The 21,965-nt window shown below is 35.7% G+C and overlaps 1 protein-coding gene across 1 annotated transcript in view; it reads right to left on the bottom strand.

Annotated features, from left to right (window-relative positions):
• The window catches only part of LOC139118565 (tyrosine-protein kinase HTK16-like), a 36,463-nt gene that overhangs the window by 5,849 nt on the left and 8,649 nt on the right, over window positions 1-21,965 (bottom strand). The window contains exons 2-10 of the mRNA XM_070681920.1: window positions 20,497-20,698; window positions 15,306-15,549; window positions 10,671-10,876; window positions 9,048-9,254; window positions 7,588-7,738; window positions 5,731-5,948; window positions 4,261-4,446; window positions 1,752-1,843; window positions 703-829 (exon numbers count right to left, since the gene is read on the bottom strand). Of these exons, the coding sequence (XP_070538021.1) occupies window positions 703-829; window positions 1,752-1,843; window positions 4,261-4,446; window positions 5,731-5,948; window positions 7,588-7,738; window positions 9,048-9,254; window positions 10,671-10,876; window positions 15,306-15,549; window positions 20,497-20,698 (1,633 nt within the window). The remainder of the gene's footprint in view (window positions 1-702; window positions 830-1,751; window positions 1,844-4,260; window positions 4,447-5,730; window positions 5,949-7,587; window positions 7,739-9,047; window positions 9,255-10,670; window positions 10,877-15,305; window positions 15,550-20,496; window positions 20,699-21,965) is intronic.

Here is a 21,965-nt window from a genome sequence, read left to right on the forward strand (position 1 = left end):
CATGGTGAAGAGCGCCCTCACTGGCAGCATTCACCGTGTTCTTCAAATGAAATTACATTGTTAGGTAGCATTTCATCATCCAGTGTTTGAACTCCTGCATTGCCTGTCATCAAAGTTTAAAGTTTTATTGCAAAAGCAACAAAATGGAGATTATGAGTAACCACAGTGTTCTGAATAAAATGAACTTTTCTCAATGACAGCCATGCTTGAATCAGAACCATCTGATTGTCACAACATTTGAAGACTTGCCCTATCTCACACAATAATTTTATCAGATAATGCTCCTCAAGGAGCATGTAGAATTCAACAGTGAAACTTTACAATCTTGACACAAAACTCACTCTGGGTAGAGGCTTAGTTCCTTTTTTTTTTTTTTTGGTATGGAAGTACCAAATGCTGTCAGCTATACATTTCCTATACATGATGAATTCTGCTCATGGGGGGATTGGGATTGTGAACAGTGGCTTTTTCGCCTACCCTTCTATTGTTTTTTGAATATCATAATAAGATGTTTGGAGCACAACACTTACATTTTCAAGCCGACTAGCATTAAGAAAATCTCCAACATTGAAGTCACTCAATTATTTTTTAGCCGCAGCTCTCAGAGAGACAATTTCCTATCCAACAGCTTGATGTTTCAGAGTTTGCCCATAACTCCACAACTAACTAAAGCAAAGAGTTCTACATTGAATCTTCACTGACCTGGGCACCCATCATGTCTCCATACGGCTGATCACCAAAGGAATACATCTCCCACAGCGTCACACCAAAACTCCAGACATCACTGGAATGGGAAAAGGTACCATAGTAGATTGACTCAGGGGCATACCTACGGAACAAAGTATATTCCATATTAAAGTTTTTGACAAACTTAATCTTTTGCTCAAACTTTCCATTAGGGAACTTTAAATCTTCCCCTTTCTTTAAAAAAATCCAGAATAAAATTACTCACAGTGCATAGTTTGGTTCTAAAGAAACAAATTACACATTTCCTGACACATGAAATCCAAAATGGCTACCATTCCTGTGTTAACTCTACTATAAAAAATTTAATTTTTGACTTCGACAAAAATGAGCTAGTGAAAACATTATTTATTCCATAAGCTTCAAAATGAGCCCTCACAAATGGTAGACCAAAAGAGTATCCAGACACATTCTACAATAAGGCCATGTAAAGAAAATTTTTTGTTTGCTGTCCTTGGATTTTTGAAAAACTTACCAGCCAGCCCGGGAAAAGAACAAAAACAGACAAAAAACACAAGTGTATTAACATAAGCTCATTTTTTATTTTGGTTTCTTTTTTAATAGTATTTTGATTTGTGATAATGTTAACTTTGTGTTTGTTTTCTTAATTTTACCTGAAAAGCTACCAGCATGCGGACAGCAAACAAAGAATTTTATTTAAAACGCCGAACGGTGTGAAACAGGAAATCCCAACCGATTTTCTTGTCACAGAATCTCAGAAACTATTGTGAGAGTAAAACTTTGGCAGATTTGACAGAGAAAGTTTTGATGGCAATGCTACACTTGCTTCAATATTCATGAAGTCCAATGAGTCTATTAACAAAAACAGACTTTTAAAATTTAGAACAAGAATTGTGAGGAACTCTTACAATGAATTCATATATCATATGAAAATGAAAAAGACAATGACTTCTAGAGGTCAAAGGGCACAGTATTTATTTTCGCTACGACAACACACACAGACACACAGACACACACATCTACTCACACACCATACACACACTCACCACTTGACCGGCCATCTTCCACCAGCCGATGCTTTGTAGTAATCACTGCCTTTGCCAACTGCTCTTGAAAGACCAAAGTCACTTATCTTTGCCTGAAATGTACAAAGGCAGGGTCAAATCTTTTCATTGGAAAATAATCCGACGGTATTGTCAAATTATGGGGATGATACTTCATAGGTTTGTAATCATGGATGAAATTCATGTAAGCAGACAATTATTTTCTAGGGAAAGCTTCTTTAAACTTTAAACTATATGACTCAGGAAGTAGAGAGTATTACTCACACGGGTGGTGTTTTGTTCTTGGCAAATTCTCACTTTAATGACAAAGTTTTGGCATTAATGATCTCATTGAAATTAAGTGCTTTCAGTTTCACATCAAGTTGTCAGTCTTAATGCTGCCATAAATTGATCAACCTTTAAATCAGACATGTTTTTTTCCTTTTAAATGCTGTACTATCACAACGCTGGACAAGAAAATAAAATCTTGCCTTAAATTAGCTGACTAACGATCACACACGGTGCGTGGCATATATATGACCTACTTGAGAACGTATAGATGACAATTACCAGAGAATATTGTATGAGAAAGCTGCATTAACATATTGTCTGTTCAAAACTCTCTGTCTGGTTTGTTGTTCAATTTCCATTGACCAATGTCATCAGGGATAAACACTTAACACCTGACTGGAGTTAAATACTTTAGAAGTCTGAATTGTTGCGTAAATTTCAATCAGACTAAGTCACTGGCGATATCTACCTAATCCCCAGGACACTCTTAAATGCCATTGAGAAACATTACCAACAACAGAAAAGTCACGTCGGCAGTCAGCCTTTTCTCTGTTACATCTTGATTGGTCATTTATATAGCAACAGCTGATTTGGTAAACACAGATTGTCTGAGATATGGTAGAAAACTAGTTCCTTAAATCAAAGACTTTATCGACATGTGAAAACCATGACATAGTTTCTTGAACCTGCAAATTTTTGCTGATGAGCAAACAGCAAGCCAGGCTGTACATTAAACACTTATGTATGTCAAATTTATTGCAGTTACGGCAATAAATTACAGACATTACTCATCTTCAATCTCTTTACAAATGGATGGCAGGGAACATTTAGATTGATGCATGTGAAGATCAGAAACCAAAACTTTTCTCTTAACGGCTTATCAGAAACAGCTACTCTGATAACACCATAATACACTTAGAATAGATGTCTGACCAATTCTTTGAGTGCCCTACACAAAATTAAATTTGATGTTTTTACTCTTTACATTTTTGTTTCTTGTTCCACTCTCAAAAGCATGTTGATATACACAGTATTCAGCTCGTCAACTCAGTCTGTATATGTGTTGACTGCGTTGTTATTGTTGACAAGTGAATTCTGGCCCGGACAAGAATATCCAAATGTACACAATAACACTGCATTTCACATGTATGTTGACAAGCTGAGTACTGAGTATTTTAATATGCTTTCAGGGAGTAGAACAATCAACTGCACTTAAATATATTACTAAAAATGAAAAAGTGAAAAACAAGTCATCGTCGATGACACAGTCCCCACTTGTTAATGGGTCCGTTGACTACAAGTACTTGAAGAGGACAGAGTCCTGTTCATTAATTGCGATACAAATGGGGCTTGACAGCCGAGAATGAGTTCGTAGTACAGTTATGGTTCAACTGTTGAATTGAACAAGTGATATCTGAAGACAGTATGGATGGAAAATTATGAAATAGTAATGGCAAAGACAGCCATACAAAACCAAATACCTCAGTGGAATTTGGTGGTTCAATGTGCCCTATGTAGTCATGTATGAAAGTACTAGTGGTTTTTAAAATTATGACCACAGTACAAGCAATGTCTAATAACTTGCTGTTAATATACAAAGAAAACATTGCTACCTATAAGTTTGGTGTTGCCAACAGCAGAGCTAAACAAAAAGTAGCCATGCATTTGTTGGACAATAAATTTGCAAAAAGTTTGTGCATGTTGTGCATGTGCATCTTTGATGGCTACTGGTGGCCATATTGAATCATATCATGAAACAAATTAATGTCCACATGTATGACATAGATTAATGTTCATGTACCAACTTTAAATGATATTGGTTGAGATATGTTTGAGTTATGGCTCTGGACATGAAAAATTGTTACAAAATGGCCCCCATGCAGCCATATTGGATCGTATCCTGAAACAAATCAAAGTGCATATGTATGACATAGGTAAATGTTCTTGTACCAACTTTGAAAGAAATCGGTTTGCACATGCCTGAGAAAAGCTTGGTGACAGACACATGGACAGACAGACGTACTTGTACGCACGCACACGTAGATGCACGCACTTACATGACCAAAACCACTACACCCATGGGGACTAACTAATTAACTAATTAAAAGTTTATGTTACTGGCCACTTTAGCAAATGAATGTTAGAAAAATATGACCAGTATTTACAATCAATCAACTGGCAAAAATGATTTTCTAAACTTTACACAGGGCGGCAGACTTACCCTGCTTCTATCAGTCAGTAGAATATTCCTGGTTGCCAGATCTCTGTGTACATATCCCTTCTCTTCCAGGTACATCATCCCCATAGCAATCTGGGTAGCCCAAGTTTTGAAATCCATCTCAATGATCTTAGCAGAATGATCCAGTAGATAATCCAGCAGGCTTCCCATGGTAACCAATTCCTGAACCTTTCACACAAAATAAATGGAGTTTGGTTAATGAATTTTTGTTGCTCACGGCCCGCATGGATCTTAATAGTAAGGATGGAATTTAAAATTCGGCCGAGCTACAGGATATAGAAATGCATTGTGGGTAAAAAGTAAACTTCTCACCGCAGAACGGCTGTAAAACAGTGATCTAATGAAAACTTTACATGTTTTCATGGCAAAAAGCTATGTTTGGTCATGAAACTTACTAAATCTAGCATCTTTTCAAATTGTTTGACAATTTGTATGAAATTCCTGTATAACCTAAAACTTTACTTTGACTTCAGTAATTTTATGTGCTTTACCTGTAGAAATCTACCATATTGAAAATATGATTGACTGCCTGAGACTTTTAAGACTCACTTAGGTGGCAAAGTGTACTTAAGGTACCAAGAATTGTCAGCAGCCTTTTGCTGATTACCACTACATTTGAGCACGAAATTGTTTGGTATAAATTGGTGCCAAAAATGGAAGATGATATGACTTTACTGGACCATGGTCTCCCATATATAGTCTACCATTTAAGGTAGCCATAGACACAAAAACACGTGAATTCCAGTTCAAACTTCTTCATCATATTCTATACACAAACTACGATCTATCTAGAAGAGGCATGGACCAATCACCGCTCTGTTCATTCTGCCAAAACAGCAACGAGACACTAGATCATCTTTTCTACACCTGTAAATTCACTGAGACCTTCTGGAACGAGTTTCACACATTTTTCGAGGCATCTCTCAGTTTGTTCACGAGACATAACTTAAATGAAGTGCTCTTTGGTGTTGACGGTTACTCTGACATTCATAATCACTTGCTACTGTTAGCCAAAAGACACATCTATGCCATGAAAATGGAACAGAGTAAACCACACTTTGCAGCTTTTATGTTGCAAGTGAAATTCAACTACCATCTAGAGTACGAAATAGCTCTGGAAAAAGACAAATTAGAGAGACATTGCAACAAATGGATTTCAATTTTACACAAAATTGTAGATAACTAAGCACTGTACTTCATTTTAATTTAAGTTCATGTTACTAAAGAAAATGTTACCAATAAAACAATTTAAATACAAAAAAAGATGAAGTGCACTGACTTCTATTGGTTGGAAAAAACAGTTACAAAATAGGTTTTAATTTCAGCATGAACAGGATATGGAAAACTTAATTTTCTCGCTGAATTTCAAAACAAGTCCACAACAAGTTGAAAGAAAGCATTTTAAAAGTCCTGATATCTATCACAGAGGTCATATTTGTGATGAAATCTTACCATCATCATTGGCGGACCATCCACCACCCCATGGAGTTGAACAATACACGGGTGATTCAACCGGACCATGATTTCAGCTTCTCTCAGAAACTCTGGAGTTCCGTGCTGTATGTGCTCCTTGTGTAACGTCTTGACGGCAACCTCACTTTTGATTCCACGGCTATTAGTCCATATTCCCTTCATGACCGCACCAAACTCTCCTTCTCCCAACTCATTCTCTGCAAATAAAGAATCAAGAAAATATACATTTACGTGATCATTTCATTATTTTCCTAGAATCAACATGAAAATCTTAACCCTTTGAGTGCTGTAATTTTTTCCCACCAAAATTTTAGTGCAATATTTTACCAATTTTTATGAATTTTTCTGTGAATTTTGTGATAATTTTGGACCAAAGGGCCATCACATTTCATTGGCTACAGTTTCTTATCAAAATTTTGGCAAAAATCTGAAAAAAATTGACTGGGTACATTTTATACAGGTGGCAAAAATTGACTTTGGCGCTCATCAGAAACTTGAGAACCATTCGTCACTCCCAATGATACATTTGTGGGTAGACACCACAATAAAGTGATTTATTTATGTATAGTTGAACCTACTTGAAAGCAGAGTGCACCTCGGGGACAGACATTCAGACTCTCAAACTTTTACATTACTCTTTTGGTCAACCACTTGTGGGGACTTATTTTGAATCTCACAGAGTAAATAACTTTTCACTGGCTGATTTTTATGAACATCGAAAAATTTATTTCTCCTCAAAGAGTCAACAAAGGTATGGTAGCCATTTCAAATTTAAAGTGTCGGTTAACTTCTTGTACCAAAATTTGTGCCGAGACATCTTATTTCTATTTTTGATATTGAAAGGGAAAACTTTAAAGTTTTTTTTTGTTAAGTTTGAGCAAAAGTTCGTCTTTGAATTACAACCTTAACAGAGTCTTGATGAAGGGCGGAAGATATTGAACTCAGAACATACATGTAGCTGTAATATGGAAGGACATCAACAAATCCCAAATGACAATGTGATTAACATTTGAGGTGGTCAGGCAAAGCACACTGGCACTGATAGCAATCAAAGGTATGTTACAAAACACAGCAAAACATTAACCCTTGCTGCAAGAAATTCAGATACTAATTTTGCAAATTTTGAGCATTTCTTTATCCTTGCAGTTTTCTTGTCTTGTCCCTCATCATGTAATTGTTTTGGTTTTAATCATAAAATTGGTGGTAAGCGTGCACCATTTCAATCATTCCAATATTCTTAATTTCAAAAAGCCATACAAAAATGTTTGGATTGATGTATATATTTGTATATTAATGACAAAACTGATATCTAGTAATTGTAATCATCCCTGTGTAAGTAAATAACAGGTATTACCACTTGAGAATGAACTTGGAATTCCTATGGACATTATCAAAAACTCGATGCAAAATTTCAGACACTCAGTGTACATGCCCTAAATTCAAGGCAACTGATATGAAACTGCAATTTTTTTTTTTCAGCAGTCGTAACAGTTCCTTGTTGACAAAAGATTTGAACTCCAAAGAGATACATAATGTGTTATCTGATTATCTGTCAGACAAAATTAATCAAAATGTCGAGAGAAATACAAATTATGAATAAAGCACACAACTGCTGACTGTTTTTAAACATAACTTGAAACTCAATTTGTTCAACAGTTTTACCGTATTTGTAATAGTAAACATTTACTTCTTGCTGTCTATTTGCTTTATTTGTATTCCTTATCATTCACTTCACGTGTGCTTGTGTATTTTTATTCTTTTATGTACAATGAGCTGAAATGTTTGTGCAGAACATTAATAACATTTTTTAAAATTAATAATCATAATTTTACTTACGCAGCTTTATTTGCTCTCTTGCAATATGTACAAGTTTTTTACTCAATGGTTCTGAGTATATCTCGCTGTCAGTTTCCCCTCGTATTTTGCCAAGCTTTGGTGCGGGTCTTGACTTGGGAAGACTTGGAGGTGGGTCCTTTGGTAGGGGTGGCTGCAACGAGAAAGAGAAGTGACAAAGACACCTGATTTAGTGTCTGAACTTACAGAACTATCATTGAGATCCTTCAAAACAACTAAACTAACCACAAAAGCTACTTTAAATTTTCTTCAATGAACAGTATAATGACAACTTACCCACAGCTTTCTCAAAATGTTCACAATGTTATCTGCACAGTTGCTTTATAATGGCTTCATATTTTTTTGTTAGACAATATCTGTATAATCTGATTTTTAGGTCTGTTACCAAATATAACAATGTGTATGCAATATTTCTGCTCACAACAGAAATTCAGACAAAGTTTGTCTTTATACATTTGTCTTTATTTAACTGTATTTTCCATTGCTTGTGGTTGTATCCTAGGGCATATAATTTTTATAGTTTCATTCAGAACATTAGATGGTATCAAACTACAATTTTCAAAATTCCTGGAGGATTTATTTCCAAAAGTCTTGTCAAAATTATTGGCCAAAATATTTATTTTTGTATATTAATGATGGAGTTCTGTCATCATCATAAAATCAGCCCCAATTATACAACAAATGAACCAATGAGATAAAAGATTGTTTTGCAGTTTGCTACTAGGCTATCTGTTATTGGCTGTAATAATGATTATTGGCAATATTAATGGGCCACTAGCAAACTTATGACAATTTTTTTCACTATTTTTGTTTTTTTATTTCAACTACATTTTCTTCTGCTACTCCCACAAGCATATGTTGAGTACACAGTGTTGAGCTTGTAAATTTATTCTGTACATGTGTAAACTGCATCGACAAGTGAATTCTGATCTGGAGTAGAATTCAAATTGTAAGTAGAAGGTATGACACAAATGTACAATGCTGCACATATATGGAAGGCACCCTGTATCTAAGGTAGAGAGGTCCTTAGGGAGACTTAAAACAATATGATGAAAATCAAAATTCATATTGAAAATTCAAATTGACACTGTTCTCATTTTCCTCATTGAAGGAATACATGCTTCAAAACTGAAAGACATGAACTCACACTCAAATTTCAAACCATTCTCTTTCAAAATTATGAATACAAATCAAGGATCTACCGCAAGGTAATGCAGATAAAGACTGCCTAAAAGTTGCTACTATTTAAAATTCAAAATGGCTGCTATTCCTATGTTAACTCTATGGGGAAAATTGAATTTTAAATTTCCACAAAAAAGGGACCATGAACCCTTCCTTTACTCCACACTCTTCAAAATGAATGCACACAAACAGCATAACAGCTAAGTCTTTTACATATTTAAGAGTTTGACTGTATGATACATTTTACATCAAAGACTAACCTGAGGCCTTGAATCCATTCTGCTAATATTAAAATCATCTGGTTTCCTTGGAGGTGGAGGTGGTTTTGGTTTGGTTGCAGGAGGGACGGCTGGTGTGACTGGTTGTCCAAGCTTTCCTGGTAGGCCATCGTCATATCTTGTGTAGTGCTCCACCAAGTGTTCTAAAGTGTCGAAGTATGAACCATCATCGATTACGTACCATCGATCCTAGGAAAAATAACATAGTCTGTTTTACATCTATATTAATATTATTTATTTTCACTTATGCATTAGTGCAACTCAGTTCTGGTCTTTTAGGTGGTATGTATGCCTTGAAAGTAAAAGACTTACACTTTTGCTCAAACTTTCCACAAGAAAACTTTCAACCATTCTCTTTTAAAACTAAATATCAGTAGTCACTGTACAAATTTTGGAAAAAAATAAACAAACTGCCTTAAATTTGCCAATATTTGAAATTCAAAATGGCTGCCAACTGTATGTTTACTCTATGGGGAAAAAATTAAATATTTGATTTTCAGTAAAATGAGGTGGAGAAACTGTAATTTCTTCAAGAGCTTCAAAATGAGCAAACACAAGTGGTGAATCAGAAAGTATAGAAAAAAATTTAAACATCTGAATATCTGTCCAAGAGGCACATTTCACCAGTAGAGCAGTAGAATCATGAAAGTCACACATCACAATGACAGAATGGGACCTAGTTAATCTCAGACTTTTTATTTTCCAAATTCAATAACCCTTACCAAACCAAAACTTGCAGACGGCCATAAATACATCCATATTAGTTTTCTGCTGGGACTTTGTTTCCTAAATGTTTCCCTTCCGACGTTATCACAAAAAATTCATGAATGAAACATGTTATGGTATCTTCCATGCTATATACCGAGATTTTTGTAAAGAGAGTTCATTGGTGCATTGAAAAAGTTGCCAAGTCAGCAATTTTGAAAAAAATTTGTTTCCCTATAGAATTAAATAATTTGTAAATGCTTTCTGTATTGAACATCGAGACAAGCTCAGTTCTTCTTCTTTACAGCCTGGCTGCATGCAAAATTAAAGAACTTAATGAACGTGACAATGGTGATTGTCACAAAGAGCTGCCTGTAATGTTTTAATTTACTATGCTTATAGAATTCCTGCAAATCAAATTCTGTGACATGTGACACAGTGTAAACCAAAGTCGTCAGAACGGCATTGTGATACTGAAACAAATTACATCACTACTTCAAGACTCTTATACAAGCTCACGGATCAAACACAAACGTCATAATGCCCACCCACGCATTGAGCAATTCAATTTAACTATTTATTATGTGGTTTTATATAGTCATAGACACAAACCCTGAACAATCAAAGTCATACTAGCAGGAATATAATATCAACCACTTCAGTATAGAGGCCCTCTATTGATGAGAGGGTTGGTAAGTACCATACTTGACACAATGGAAAATTATCAATGAAACAAAGACCTTGTAGAAACAAAAGCAGACCTGATTTCAGACTTTCAAATGTTCAAATCTAATGACGTCAATACCATAACAGCATTTGAATGAAAGCACAGATCAGTAAATTTACCTACTCTCTGCTTATAGCTCTAAAGTGCAAATAATGAAAATCATCTGCACTTACATGTTGGCTGATTTCAAAATTGAATATATTTTTGTACATGCACATGGTCAGCACGTATGCTCCTGCTTTGTTCTTGCTAGTCCGGATCAGGAATCTTCCGTCTTGCTTTTTGAACTTTTCCAGCAATTCAGCGGCTTCACTGCGTCCCAGTTCACCGTGCAGCCATTCTAGATGTGACGTCCTCGCTGGTGGCGGAGAGTAATTTTCTAAAGACAGAAACAGCAACTGTTGATCAACAATCTGCATGCACTTCTCTAGCAATATTCTTATGAAACAAGTCATCGTTGATGACACAGTCCCCACTTGTTAATGGGTACTTTGATTACATGTCCTCAGAGAGGATAGAGTCCTCTTCATTAATTAGGTCTGTGATAAAAATACTTTGATACAGATGACGCTCAATGGCCAAGAATGAGTTCCATGGTGATGAAAACATAAAACCAATGTAGGCCACCATCCTAAAGTTCAGAAAATGAGTCAACTAGGAATTAATCAACAGGATGTGCAAAACATTTGTGCACACAATTCTAACACTTGACAGATTATCACTGGTACCATATTTCATAAAGTTTGATGCAGTATTTACAACACTATGAGATCAACATCTGTATCAAGTTTCATCACATTTGACGTTGTATTAATTTATGGCTATATCACCCTAATTAGGAAAGTTCATTACTTATGCAATTACAAATTAATTAAAATGACACTGATAAATGTCTTTTTCAATGTTAAAGCAATGTGAGCTTAACATCAGTTATCATCTGTATAAAGTTTCATGAATTGATGCAGTACATATTTCTTGACATATCAGCCTACTTACAAACTTCAATAATTGACATGTTACTGCTACATGACGTGAAACAAATTGACGAGCATATGTATGAAATACTCGTAGGTCAATGTCCTTGTACCAACTTTGAATGATACTGGTGGAAATATGTCTGATTATGACTCTGTACATTTGAAAATTGTAACAAAATCACCGCCATGCAGCAATATTTGATCTTACTGTTTCAAAACTCAACACGTATATGTATGACGTAAGTCAATGTACGGTACATGTACCAACTTTGAATAAGATCAGTTGAGACTTGCCAGAGTTATGGCTCTCGACATGAAACAACCATAACAAAATTGCTACCATGTGGCCATATTGGACCATCTCGTGAAACCAATCGACATACATAAATAAGTCAATGTCCTTGTACCAACTTTGAATAAATTTGCTTGATATATGTCTGAGTTATGGTTCCAGACATGAAAAAATCGGAAAAAAATGGCCACAAAACAAATCAATGTGCATATGTGTGACATAGGTCACTGTCCTTGTACAATGATTAAAATTGGTGAATAAAATAAGTTGAGACATGCCCAAGTTTTGGCTAAGGACACGAAAAAATTGTAACAAAATGGCTGCCATGCAGCCATATTGGATCATATCATGAAACAAATTGACATACATATGTATGACATAGGTTAATGTCCTTGTACCAACTTTGAATAAAATCGGTTGAGATATGCCTGAGAGTATTATGGCTCTGTACATGAAAAAGTCGTAACAAAATGGCCGCAAGGCAGCCATATTGGATCGTATCATATAACAAATTGACATGCATATGTATGACATTAGTCAATCTCCTTGTACAAACTTTGAATAAAATCGGTCGAAACATATCTGAGTTATGGCTCTGTACATGAAAACATCGTAATAAAATGGCTGCCTAGCGGCCATATTGGATCGTATCACATAACAAATTGACGTATATATGTATAACAAATTGACGTGCATATCTATGACATGGGTCAATGTCCTTGTACCAACGTTGAATAAAATCGGTTGAAACATGTCTGAGTTATGGCTCTGTACATGAAAAAATCGTAATAAAATGGCCGCCTGGCGGCCATATTGGATCGTATCACAAAACAAATTGACGTGCATATCTATGACATTAGTCAATGTCCTTGTACCAACTTTGAATAAAATCGGTTGAAATATGTCTGAGTTATGGCTCTATACATGAAAAAATCGTAATAAAATGGCCGTCTGGCGGCCATATTGGATCGTATCACAAAACAAATTGACGTGCATATCTATGACATTAGTCAATGTCCTTGTACCAACTTTGAATAAAATCGGTTGAAACATGTCTGAGATATGGCTCTGTACATGAAAAAATCGTAATAAAATGGCCGCCTGGCGGCCATATTGGATCGTATCACAAAACAAATTGACGTGCATATCTATGACATTAGTCAATGTCCTTGTACCAACTTTGAATAAAATCGGTTGAAACATGTCTGAGTTATGGCTCTATACATGAAAAAATCGTAATAAAATGGCCGTCTGGCGGCCATATTGGATCGTATCACAAAACAAATTGACGTGCATATCTATGACATTGGTCAATGTCCTTGTACCAACTTTGAATTAAATCGGTTGAAACATGTCTGAGTTATGGCTCTGTACATGAAAAAATCGTAATAAAATGGCCGCCTGGCGGCCATATTGGATCGTATCACAAAACAAATAGACGTGCATCTGTATGACATATGTAGTAATCCTTGTACCAAGTTTGAATGAAATCGCTTCTTGCATCTCTGAGATATCTGCGTGAACGGACGGACGCACGCACACACGCACGCACGCACGCACGCACGCACGCACGCACGCACGGACATGACCAAACCTATAAATCCCCCCGGACGGTGTCCGTGGGGACTAAAAATATATATGCAAAGAGTGATGTGTAAAAGCATTAGATACTCAGCATCTTGCTGGAAAACTCATGAATATACTTTTTGAAGGTAGTTCACACCTTAAAATTCACAACCTTCAGCTTTTGCTCAAACTTTCAAGGCAAACTGATAACATTCTCTTGTAAAATCACGCATAAAAATCATGGGTCACCATGCAAAATTTAGAACTAGAGATAGTTTGAATTCAAAAGAGCTACTTCCAACTCTGTGTTACCTCTCTGGGGAAAAATGAAATATCTGATTTCCACAAAAATAACAGACTGAAAACTTAATTTACTCCAAAAGCTTGAAATGATCTCCTACCAGCAGTAGACCAAAAAAGGACTCGGAAAATTTGAGTCCAAATGTCTGTCCCTGGGGCACATTCAATGGATAGAATGACTCTGCCTTTCTTTTTGCTGATTTTGGTGACAACAGCAAAATGATAACAGTCAAAGATAAGCAGAGGGAAAGATGGATCAAATGTCTTCTTTAGATTCAATCAGATTGCCATTTTTTCATGTTTCAGTTGAAGAATTGCCGGGACACTATAGCAACATCACATTTGTCATTTTTATTTGACAAGCTCTCACACTGTTTAAATACCTCAGAGTAAATTAAGTACATGAACTGTGCCAACTGTCAGCTGTAATGTCTTTTTTTTATTAACACGGAATATTGGTCAAATTTTATGACACAATCACAAGCCTATATATACTAGTATTTACAGTAACAAGTTCAAGTCAGTATTTTACACCAAGGAAAATGTGAATATTTATTGAAAATATAGGAGTGATGGATGAACTTCACTCCAGAATTCAGTTAAAATACGAACTGTTCGCAATTTACACAGAGTTCAATCACACTGACGGAATTCATACCAACAAAATTACCAGGACATATCAAAAGTCAATTAAGACTTATCTCATTGAGACAAGCACAAATTATCCACTTAGCAATTACATTCTCAATACACCTTTTGACTGAACCAGTGGTATGTCGGCAGAAATACATTACTTATTGCACAACTTCAATTCAACTTCATTGATACAATCGTCTGAACAATCTTCAGTATATTTTTAAACAAATCCTGCTATCTTACATATGTAATATATTTAATAAACAACAGTTTTATTGATGAATACTATATTTACATATTTCTGATGTTTTTTCCAAGCGTTTGCATTCTGCAGTTTTTCTTACAGACATTATGTAAAGGGTCAGGGTCAATGTTTTGATAACTTTCTTTCGAGAAAATTCTTCTAACTGCTGATAGCTAGACAAAAGTTCCAATCAACCAAGGTTGCCGCATGATATCAGTGTGAAGTGTCACTTCATTGTTCACATGTGTGAAGGTCTGCCATTTAACCCTTTGAGCGCCAACGTCTATTTTTGTCCCCTTTATAAAATAAACCCCAGCCAATTTTTCCCAGATTTTGTTTGCCAAAATTTTGAGAAAAACTGTAGCCAGCGAAATCCAATGTTCATTTGGTCCAAAATTATCAAAAAATTGCAGAAAAATTCATAAAAATTGGTAAAATGTTGTTCTAAAATTTTGGCGGGACAAAATTACAGCACTCCAAGGGTTTTAATATAGCAGCTATTAATATTCACCTAAAAAACTGAAAGATTCAACTAGACAACAGCAGCAGTGGCTGACATTTTTTTGACAAACCAGAAAATTCCAAATAAGTTATGACACTGAATATCAAGTCATTGTCAGTTTATGTCAAGGGATAAAATAAGCATGGCCAGCTATGCCAGACCAACGTATTGTCCTTGTAATAAAACAACAAGAACAAGACCGCTGATTTGACACAGAAAAATATAGCAGTATTTAAAATGACAATATCTCCTCAGGAATCATGCATAATAAATGTTCAACTCATTGCTCACCTAGTATCTTGACACATTCATATTTACTGTATCTCTCAGCGAGATCTCGAGGGGTATCGCCATCACAACTTCTAGGGTTGCACGGTACGTTGAGAGAGAGCAAGACACGCACGCATTCTACATGGCCACGCTGAGCTGCTTCATGTAGAGGTACCCATCCAGTCGTTGGGTGACGCTCTGTAGGGTCAGCACCCTTTCCGAGAAGGAGTTTACACATGGTTGGTCTGTTGCCTGCACAAGCACACTGGAACAACATAAACAGAATATATTCACTTTAAAGTCACCTGTAATCTAAATATGCCCATATATGGTCAAAGGGGCGTTCCTTGGTATTCAAAATGCCCAAGTGAGGGCGCTGTTTTTGAAAAGCGGCCGCCCGCTTAAAATCTGTGAATGGTTAAGATTTTCTCTTTCCATGGTAACTGTGGCAAAATTTTAACAGGTGACAGTATACTTTAATTCACTTAATAATTAACTATTTGCTACTTTTAAATCATGCAACTTGTGAATCAAATTTACTAAGCCATACTTTTAATCCCAATTATGGCAAAGACATTTGTTAATTCTAATTTCTTTGCCTTTAATTTTTTTTCATTTTGTAGTTCTTTCATTTCTTTTAAATCCCTCTTTTCATGTTTTATATATTGTGCTTCACCTTCGGTTTTTAAATGTGTACATGTATGTTATATAATTTAGTTGTTGGCCTGGACAGTAAAACGACTTCCTTGTGTATTATTTACAGAATTTGAAAGTCAATCATAAGGTGAAATGTGCCTCGGGACAGATATTTGCACTTTCAAACATTTACATTACTGTTTTGGCAAACTACCGTAATTGCAACGGCTCGTTTAGATACTTAGAGAGTAAAATAAAGTTTTAACTTGCTTACTTTTGTTTTAATATAGGTTGGTAACCATTTTGAATTTGTTTCCAAATATTGCACGGTGACCCATGATTTTTATTCTTGATTTCAAATGGTTTGAAGTTTCTTTACAGAAAGTTTAAAGTCTTTCAATTTCGATGCGTGTACTACCTAAATCATGAGTGATGATTTCCCCTGACAAATTGCATTTATTTGCGATGTGTTTTGTCATGTTTGACCTTTAAAAATGTTGCATTTTCTCCAGACGAGATCAAAGTTTACTTTCCAAACCAGAACACACCTACAATTCACTGTAATGACCTAAATGGAAAGCTTATCATGAATGAATATTCACAACTAGCGTCTTGCAAAGATTGAGGATTAGGCATAAATTCAACAAGTTGTCCACATTTGGCATTCAAAACATTTGCACTGACCACTGAATGTAAACAACTGATTGTCACAATCGCCCAAGTTGTCAACAACATTGTTGACAACGGCTGCTCATGGCGTTACCATGAAAGTCATCATCCCTTTTTTGTCAAGTATAAGCTTATGGCTTAATTCACAAAACACATTTTTATTTTCATATCACAATTTGGCAGTCAGCAGTCAGCAGAAATACTGTTTTGTGACAATTCTAACCTGTTTACCTGATTACCTGTAAGCAGGTCAGCACTCGACCCACCATCGATAAAAATGGATTTGGCTTGAACATGATAGCGGTGAAAGGGTTATCCCTTTCACCACTATGGTTTGAACCAGTCCTATTGTTTTCTATGGTAAAGTTGGACCTCTAGAGAGGGAAATGGGGATGAAAGGGTTAAAACATCTTATTTTATGCCAACAGTTGATATTTGATCTACCCCCTGACACACAAATCAGGCAAAACCAAGACAAAAGCGATCAAATTTTTCAAGAGTGTTTCCAATTTGAAAAGACTCACTGCAAATTTGAAAAGACAAACTGCGAAGGTTTGTTGTCCTGTTGATTGGCATTTTTTCAGGGCAGTACAAGCAGCAAAAGGCACATTTTAAAATGGCTGCTGGTGTGTTTGTTTTCAATTTCAAATATATCTGTATTCCCTAGCTCAGTGTACTGGTTTGTGAGCAAGGGAAGAAATTTGGTCTCAGGTACTGAAAATTCACCAGACCGTTTAAATAATAATATCATTTCTTGGTTGCTATACCAGAGGGTCATATATTTTCTTTCACTACTTTGACTATGAGGTTATTACGAAAATACCGCAAAGGATGCACGAGGACATTGGCGCAGCGTATCGCCCGACGCGAAGCGGAGGGCGATGCGAGGCGCCAATGTCCGAGTGCATCCTTTGCGGTATTTTCGTAATAACCTTATTATTATACATCTTACATTCCTGATCGGGGCATCAAAATGTCGGAGTAGTGACCGTTTTCGTGCAATGTCAACAATTTTTCTTCAGATTTTATCGCGCCAGTGTGGAACGCTACAACGGACGCGCTTCTGCAAGTTTTGGAGTGTGTGCACTACACACATACGTACGTACAGAGCGCGCGCGAGACTTGTTCTGGCACTCGTCCAAGGGGTCCCTTGAAACCGTTCTACAGTTAACGCGCAGATACAGCCGCAGGGAATGGGGCGCCTTGAAACCGTGCCGTACGGAACGGGCGCGAGTTCCGTACGGCTTTTTTAGCGCACGCTAAATTCTATTGTTCTCGATGGTAGATGTATAATAATATGTTATATCACGCCTCTATCACGGTTATACAATGCAAGATTCGAGGTACATGAATATTCCACATTGATTAAGGGTCATTAGCATAGAATTTTAATACCGAAACAATGCTCATTTATGTAATCTGCATATTTGAATATCATTATAGCTCGCATCTTGCACTAATAGATCACGGTGCTTACACGCAACCAGTACTTTGTTCATAAATCTGTGCTGTGCTGTGCTGTGTTTTGCGTATACATTAACTAAGTAGTCTGATTTTTGACCTTTGATTTTTGGATTATGATATTGATAGCTATTAATTTACCTAACTTCTCAAAACAAGGCCATCAGTTTTATAAACAACTAGGAAACCTCATGTGATTTACGCTCAATTTTACTGTGAAATATTTACCTCCGGTTTCAAAATACAAGAAGGTTAATTAAAACTGAACGGAAATGTAAAATCAGATTCCAGTGAAAATATTACACAGCAGTTTTCAGAGTACTGTCATTCATATTTTGATTCAATGAAGAAGTGGTTCACGCGAGCGCTGATAAACAGGTAGATTTTTATCAGGTTGATCATTTATAAACAAGAGTTCAACAGACATATGCTATTATTAAAAGGCTGAAAAATCACACTATCTTGCCAGTTTTAACATTTTATATTTTTATGAAAAAGTGTTCTTCATGAACTAAATAACCTATGACTTAAGTACGTACATTTGCAGATAATCTGATTTATTTTATTCCCATTCAATAGTACTTTTGCAAGCATTCTTATGGGCATATGCTAAGTTGAACACATCATTGAAGTATCCCGTGATTCTAACATCTTCCATTGAAGAATGGGTTTCAACTTTAGGGTGGAATTTGCCTCAGGGACAGATATTTGGACTTTCAATTTTTACAAGCTTTTTCTGATCTACAACTTATGGGGGGGGCTCATTTTAGAGGTCTTGGTGTATGTTTCACCTTCTGTGTCTATTTAAGGAAGTTCGCCCTTCAAACTAAAAGACAAGCTTTAGCTCAAACTTTCCTCAAGAAAACTTTAAACCATTCTCTTTCAAAATTGAGAATAAAAACCAGGGGTTGCCATGAAAATTTTGGTACTAGAGAAACAAGTGTCCTCAAATATACTGACATTTAAAATTCAAAATGGCCGCCATCCCTGTGATAACTCTGTGGGTTAAATTAAATTTTCGATTTTCACAAAAATGAATTTGTGAAAACCACAGTTACTCAATGAGTTTCAAAATGAGCCCTTAAAAGTGGTAGGCAAAAAAAATTTTGTAAAAAAGTTGAGAATCAAAATATCTCTCCCGGGGCACTTTCTACCACACTAAGAATTTGTGTTCTATGATACTTGAGCAGTTTTTCCTGTTACAACTGTCCTTTACAATACAGCAATGTCCTTCTCAAAGCTGCACACATATTAGTCTATCTGCAAGCTTTACGCATCCTGTTCTCTGCTGAAATACTGATCTAAATGAAGAACAGAGAAGGTTTTGCATAGGAAGTGTTCACCTGAACATGAGTCGAGATAAGGTATGCATGACAGTTGAAGAGAATATTTTCTTCAACAGCTCCATCCCTCCATGCGGTTGAAACAAACTCCATTCAATGAGAAATCAAAATAAGGTCAAAACTGCATTTATTCCATCAAGAAAGACCAGCATTTGTGGAAAGGCTGGTATTTAAACATCAATTTTCAAGTAATTTTGATGCCATCAATGAAGGTATGAACAGTTGGTATTTAACACTCTGTACTCATGTCAAAACTAAATCCAACATGAGTTTCTGTTTGTTCACGGTTGTACTTCCACGGAATACAGATAGCAACGAAAAGATTCCATATTATTCATTGACGAATTTCGTTGTTTGAAGATTGTTTTTCTCACTGTATTTGCACAGTGTTAACCTATTGACTTTACCTGTATGACCCATAGCTCTGTGGGAAGATATACATGTAATGCTATCAGTCATAGGATTTACACACGTCTTTCATAAACATAATTTCAAAGATTGGTCCTGTGATGAAAGATAAAGAAATTGTCCAATCACAGACAATCTTGCTAAAGAGCTTCGGCCAACCCACACCTCCTAGATTAGATGTCAGGACACTTCCACATGAAGAATTCAATAGTAACTACAAGTAGCACTGATTACACTACTACCCACATCAGTAAACAGTACATATTCCTGGCAAATTCACGTCTTTGAAAAACATGAAATTTAAAATCTTGTTATCTCTGAATGATACCAAACACATCACAATATTTTTTTAGAGGTTGATTGTGCAAAATTTGACATTTGCGGGTTTGATTTTAATAGTTTTCTCTGAATTGAATCACAGCAAAGCTTATGGTGTTCAAAAAAACCATAGACAGACACCGGACTAATTTAGAATTACAGTCTCACCAATAACGCATCAAAATTCTGCATTATTTTAAACTTGAAATGTTGCTGATTTTATTTTGTTGGTATCAGCAATTTATTTCCAATAAGCACCTAAGCTACAAAACCGACGTGCACATAGCAAGAACAACATACAAACAAAATTTGAAAAAAAATGGACCAAACCAACTTTTTGTGGATGAAGGGGTGTACTAGTACAGAGTTATACTCACGTGGAGGGGTGTGATGAAACTGCTACTTTTGCTGTTAACGTTGGCACCTGCATCCAGCAAGAGGTTGGCGATTTCATCGTAGCCATTGTACGCTGCATCATGAAGCGCTGTCTTCCCAGACTTGTTCCTTGCATCAACATCAACACAGTACGGATCTTGCAGGATATCTCGCACTAGGCCAACTTCACCTTCCGTGACCGCCCTGTTGAAAAGAAATAAAGAAGAAATCATAAACAATATCCAAGTGACAAGTAGCACAATGATAATACCTTCATTCACCCACAAAAAAAACACAAAACTGTCACAAAAACTGCTTTGCCATTTGGTTTCCTTAGGGTGTCTCACTCAGATTTGTTCAATTTATGACAAATTTGTTGTTGGTAAAATTGCACTTTCAGGTAAAATTGATGTCTTCACAAACATTTAACTGAAAGTCTTGTCACAAACAATTTCTGTGATTGTCTTGGATGCTGGATCGAATGTTCCTTTAGCGATCTGCTCATTCTAATTTGTTCAAATTGTCATTAATAGGTTGTTATAGGCAAATAAGGCTTCCATTATGATTGATACATGTATAAGATTTTGATTAACCCATTGTGGACTACTGAATGCAAGACTATTAAAGCATACATCCACAATCTTATTTTTTCAACCAAACTCTACATTTTCAACATTTCCAAAAATCAATGAGGTATTCCCCTTCTATTGACTGTGCCAAAATCAAAATTTCAAGATAAAAAGTCACACTCAAAGATACTGCTAAAATTACTAACCCTTTGAGTGCTGTAATTTTTCCCATCAAAATTATAGTATGCAACATTTTACCAATTTTGTCAATTTTTCTGTAATTTTTTTGACAATTTTGGGTCAAATGAACATCACACTTTATTGGCTTCAGATTTTTATCAAAATTTTAGCAAAAATTTGAAAAGAATTGACTGATGTATATTTTGATATACGCAACAAAAATTGACTTTGGCGATCAAAGGGTTAAGGAAGCACCAGCAAAAATATAAGTTGAAGGGAAAATTAAGCCAAATAATCTCATTTTGTTGACACCTACATTTGCAGTAGCTAAACAAACTGCAAAATAACATCTACTTCATTTACATATGAATTTACCTTGATGATAAACACATCAAATCTGACTGCTTTACAATTCTAAGGTTTCATTCTAGCGTAGCTCACATTTCCCTTAGTCTTCCGGGACAAAAATGTAATTTATAAGATCTAAAGTGCCATCCTTTGATTATTTTTGATAGAGGTGCACCCTTCAATTTTAAATCTAATGTTTCATCTCTTCTAAACCACTGCTACTGTAATTCAATCTATTACTTTTTACATCTTACATATAAGTCTATGTATTCAGTAGGTTTTTCAACATAATTTTAGACAAATTTTAGCACCAATATAAGTAGTCATGATTTCATCTTGGAAATACTTAATCTGCAAGCTGCTAGGAATATTTT

The sequence above is a fragment of the Ptychodera flava genome, chromosome 19 (assembly GCF_041260155.1).
Source record: "Ptychodera flava strain L36383 chromosome 19, AS_Pfla_20210202, whole genome shotgun sequence".
Lineage (NCBI taxonomy): Eukaryota > Metazoa > Hemichordata > Enteropneusta > Ptychoderidae > Ptychodera > Ptychodera flava.